The sequence below is a fragment of the Nicotiana sylvestris genome, chromosome 9, assembly GCF_000393655.2.
Source record: "Nicotiana sylvestris chromosome 9, ASM39365v2, whole genome shotgun sequence".
NCBI lineage: Eukaryota > Viridiplantae > Streptophyta > Magnoliopsida > Solanales > Solanaceae > Nicotiana > Nicotiana sylvestris.
The window spans coordinates 94,544,510-94,549,296 of record NC_091065.1 but is presented as its reverse complement, the minus strand read 5'-3'; the positions used below and the strand labels follow the sequence as shown (position 1 = coordinate 94,549,296).

The 4,787-nt window shown below is 45.7% G+C and overlaps 1 protein-coding gene across 1 annotated transcript; it reads right to left on the bottom strand.

Moving 5' to 3' along the window:
* Positions 1-498: 498 nt before the first annotated feature.
* Positions 499-3,227, bottom strand: LOC138877934 (uncharacterized). Its single transcript, XM_070157579.1, has 3 exons — positions 3,066-3,227; positions 892-1,125; positions 499-648 (listed from the first exon to the last, which is right to left on the bottom strand). Exons 1-3 carry the CDS (start codon positions 3,225-3,227, stop codon positions 499-501), a joined length of 546 nt encoding a protein of 181 aa, XP_070013680.1.
* Between the last annotated feature and the right edge of the window lie 1,560 nt (positions 3,228-4,787).

Below are 4,787 nucleotides of genomic sequence, written 5' to 3'. Positions count from 1 at the left end.
CTACTCCAATTTCCAGAATTCCATTCCAACCCGATATCAAGATTTCCATTGCCGACCGGAAAACACCAAATTTCCAATTTCGTTAATTCAAGCCTAAATCTACCACGGACCTCCAAAATACATTCCAAACACGATCCCTAGTCCTAAATTACCTAAAGAAGCTATTCTAACCATAAAAACTCAATTCTGAGATCATTTACCCACAAGTCAACTTCCATTTGACTTTACCAACTAAATAACCAACTTAAAGACTAAATGTCTCATTCCACCCTAAGACCACTCCGAACACAGCACCCCCAACACGATATGATGAAATACAGCTGAACAACACACAAGGAAGCAAAAATGGGGGAAATGGAGCGGTAACTCATGAAACGACTGATCGGGTCGTTACATCCTCCCCCTCTTAAACAAACGTTCGACCTCGAACGAGTCAAGAAACATACTTGAAGCCTCAAATAGGTGTGGATATCTGTTCCGCATCTCCCCCTTGGTGTCCTAGGTAGCCTCCTCCACGGGCCGACCTATCAACTGCACTTTCACTGAAGCTATATCCTTTGATCTCAACTTTCGGACCTGTCCCTCTAAAATATCCACTGGCTCCACAACATAAGTCAAATCACCATCTAATTGAACTGTGCTGAAATCCTAAATATGAGACGGGTCACCAATATACTTCTAGAGCATATAAACATGAAATACCATATGCACACTCGATAAGCTAGGTGGCAAAGCCAGCTCATAAGCCACCTCCCCAATCCTCCGAAGCACCTCAAAAGGCCCAATGAACCAAGGACTCAATTTACCCATCTTTCCAAATCTCATGACACCCTTTATGGTTGAAACCTTCAATAGAACCTTCTCCCCAACCATGTAAGACACATCACTAACCTTCTTGTCGGCATAACTCTTTTGTCTCAACTGCGGTATACGAAGCCGCTCCTGAATCACCTTCATTTTGTCCACAGCATCTTGCACCAAGTCTGTACCCAAGAGTCTAGCCTCACCCGGCTCAAACCAACCTATTGGAGATCTACACTGCCTCCCATATAAAACCTCATATGGAGCCATCTGAATACTCGACTGATAACTGTTATTATATGCAAACTCTGTAAGCTGTAGGAACTGATCCCATGAACCCCAAAATCAATGACACAAGCGCAACATGTCCTCCAATATCTGAATAGTGCACTCGGACTGCCCCTCCGTCTGAGGGTGAAAAGTTGTGCTCAACTCAACTTGAGTACCCAACTCTCGTTGCACGGCTCTCCAAAACTGCGATATGAACTGAGTACCCCTGTTTGAAATGATGGAAACTGGGATACCATGCAGGCGAACAATCTCTCGGATATAAATCTCTGCTAACTGCTCCAAAGAATAGGTAGTACACACAGGAATGAAGTGTGCGGACTTGGTCAGCCGATCCACAATCACCCAAATAGCATCGAACTTCCTCAAAGTCCCTGGGAATCCAACTACGAAATCCATGGTGATCCGCTCCCACTTCCACTCTGGAATATCCATCTGCTGAAGCAAGCCATCCGGTCTCTAATGCTCATATTTCACCTGCTAACAATTGAGATACCGAGCTACAAATCCCACTATATCTTTCTTCATTCTCCTCCACTAGTAGTGCTGTCTCAAATCCTGATACATCTTTGCGGCACCTAGATGGATGGAATACTATGAGCTATGGGCCTCCTCTAGAATCAACTCCCGAAGCCCATCTACGTTGGGCACATATATCCGGCCATGCATCCTCAATACCCCATCATCACCAATAGTCACATCTCTGGCATCATCGTGCTGAACTCTATCCTTGAGGACAAACAAATGAGAATCATCATACTGGCGCTCTCTGATGCGATCAAACAAGGAAGACCGGGAAACTATACAAGCTAAGATCTGACTGGACTCAAATATCAAACCTCACAAATCGATTGGCCAAGGCTGAACATCAACTACAAGAGGCCTCTCTCAACAGGAATATACGCCAAACTGCCCATACTCACCGCCTTCCTACTCAAGGCAACGGCCACTACATTGGCCTTCCCCGGATGGTACAAGATAGTGATATCATAGTCCTTTAGCAGCTCTAACCATCTCCGATGCCTCAAATTGAGATCCTTCTGCTTGAACAAGTGTTGGAGGTTACGATGATCAGTAAACACCTCGCAAGATACACCATAAAGATAATGCCTTCAAATCTTTAACGCGTGAACAATGTCAGCCAACTCTAGATCATGAACAGGGTAGTTCTTCTCATGAGGCTTCAACTGACGCAAATCATAAGCAATCACTCTACCCTCCTGCATCAACACACACTCAATACCAACTCTAGAAGCATCACAATATACTATATATGAACTTGAAGCTAATGGTAAAACTAACATTAGGGTTGTGGTCAAGGCAATCTTGAGCTTCTGAAAGATCGCCTCACACTCATCCGACCACCTAAAAGGAGCACCTTTTTGAGTCCATTTGGTCAAGCGTGATGCAATAGATGAAAATCCCTGAACGAACCGATGGTAATAACCCGCCAAACCAAGAAAGCTACGAATCTTTGTGGCTGAGGACGACCTATGGAAACTCTAAACTTCCTCTATCTTCTTCGGATCAACCTGAATACCCTCACTGGACACCACGTGCCCAAAGAAAGCCACTGAACTGAGCCAAAACTCACACTTGGAGAACTTTTCATAAAGCTTCTCCTCCCTCAGCTGCTACAATACAACTCTCAAATGATCAACATGATCCTCCTGACTACACGAGTACACTTAAATATCATCAATGAATACAATAACAAACAAGTAGAGATAAGGCCGAAACACGTTGTTCATCAAATGCATGAACGCTACTGGGGCATTGGTCAGCCCAAAAGACATCACAAGGAACTCATAATGACCATATCGGGTCCTGAAAGCCATCTTAAGAATATCCGAGTCCCTGATCTTCAACTAGTGATACCCCGACTGGAGATCAATCTTGGAGAACACTCTCGCTCCCTGAAGCTGGTCAAATAAATCATCAATACGAGGCAAATGATACTTGTTCTTGATTGTGACTTTGTTCAACTGTCTGTAGTCAATGCACATCCTCATCGTGCCATCCTTTTTCTTCACAAATAGAATTGGTGCACCCCATGGCGACACGCTAGGCTGAATAAACCCCTTATCAAGGAGTTTCTGAAGCTGCTCCTTCAACTCCTTCAGCTCCGCCAGTGCCATACGATATGGTGGAATAGAAATGGACTGAGTGCCCAGCACCAAATCAATACCAAAGTCAATATCCCTGTCCGGTGGCATACCCAGTAGGTCTACAGGAAACACATCCGGAAAGTCCCTCACTACCGGGACTGAATCAATGGTAGAAGTTTCTGCACTGAAATCCCTCACAAAGGCCTAATAAGAAAGAAATCTCTTCCCAACCATCTGATGGGCCTTCAAAAATGAAATCACCCTAATGGGAACAAAATCAGTCGAACCTCGCCACTCAATCTGTGGCACACCCGGCATAGCCAACGTCACTGTCTTAGCATGATAGTCCAAAAGGTATGACACAGAGATAACCAATCCATGCCTAATATCATATCAAAATCCACCATACAAAGCAACAGAAGGTCCATAATAACAGTATCGCCCACCGGAGTAGATACACGAATGAATGAAACAAGAGACTCATGGGGCGTATCCAAATAACGAGCAAAGTATGATGACACATATGAAAAAGTGGAACCAGGATCAAATAACACAGAGGCATCTCTGTGGAAAATAGAGACAATACATGTAATCACCGCATCTGAAGCGATAGCATCGGGTCTAGCTGGGAGTGCATAGAAACGGGCTTGACCACCACCTGATCGACCTCCCCCTCTGGGATGACCTCTAGCTGACTGTCCTCTACCCTTAGCTGACTAGGTGGGTGGTGAAGTAACTGGTGCCGAAGTCGATGGTTGACTCCTCTGATAAGACAGGCCCCCAAGACGATGAGGATACTATCGCCACATATGACCAACTCTCCACACTCATAACAACCCCTGGTGCTAAAGATCAGGACTGAAGGGAACCCCTAGCACCGGGATGACTAGCAGAAGAATCTGGTATGGAAGAGCCCCGAACTGATGGCGCACGGGATGAACTCTGGGCTGGAAGGGCACTAAGTAAGGAATGACCCTGATGAGAACTGTGAGAACCATGGCCCGATGATGCCCCACGATAAGCTGGGCGAGCTGACTGAGCATGCTTGAATGGACAACCTCTATCGTGCTGAAACTAACCCCTATGAGGAGTACCACTGAATCAACCTTGACCACGAGGCCTCTTAGCCTCCCTCTCAAACCTCTCCTGACCACGAACCATCTCAATCTATCGAGCTATGTCAACAACCTCATCAAAGGTAGCACCAGATACTCTCTCTCTGGTTATAAGCAGTCGAAGTTGAAAATCGAGGCCATCTATAAACCTCCTGATCCTCTCTCGGTCTATGGGAACCAACCAGACCGCATGACGAGCTAACTCAGAGAACCGCGCCTTAGACAGTGTAACAGATCTATCGCCCTGACGAAGCTGCTTGAACTGCCTGTGCAGCTCCTCTCGGCAAGACTCTGGTACAAACTTCTCTAGGAAGAGAACGGAGAAATGCTGCCAAGAAAGGGGCGCCAACCAGCCTACACCTCTCGTAAGCCTCCCACCAACTAAGTGCAACCCAGAGAATTGGAAAATAGTGAATAAGACCCCACTGGTCTATAGAATACCTGCGGTCCGAAGCATCCTCTAACACTTATCCTA

Bases quoted from the DNA above. Each gene is read 5' to 3' on its own strand.
- LOC138877934 (XM_070157579.1), bottom strand. From the start codon at position 3,227: ATGGCACTGGCGGAGCTGAAGGAGTTGAAGGAGCAGCTTCAGAAACTC. The intron at 1,126-3,065 runs GTCACAATCAAG...TCATGGGATCAG, and splicing joins ACTACAGACAGTTGAACAAA to TTCCTACAGCTTACAGAGTT. The intron at 649-891 runs GTTAGTGATGTG...TCTCATATTTAG, and splicing joins AGAGTTATGCCGACAAGAAG to GATTTCAGCACAGTTCAATT.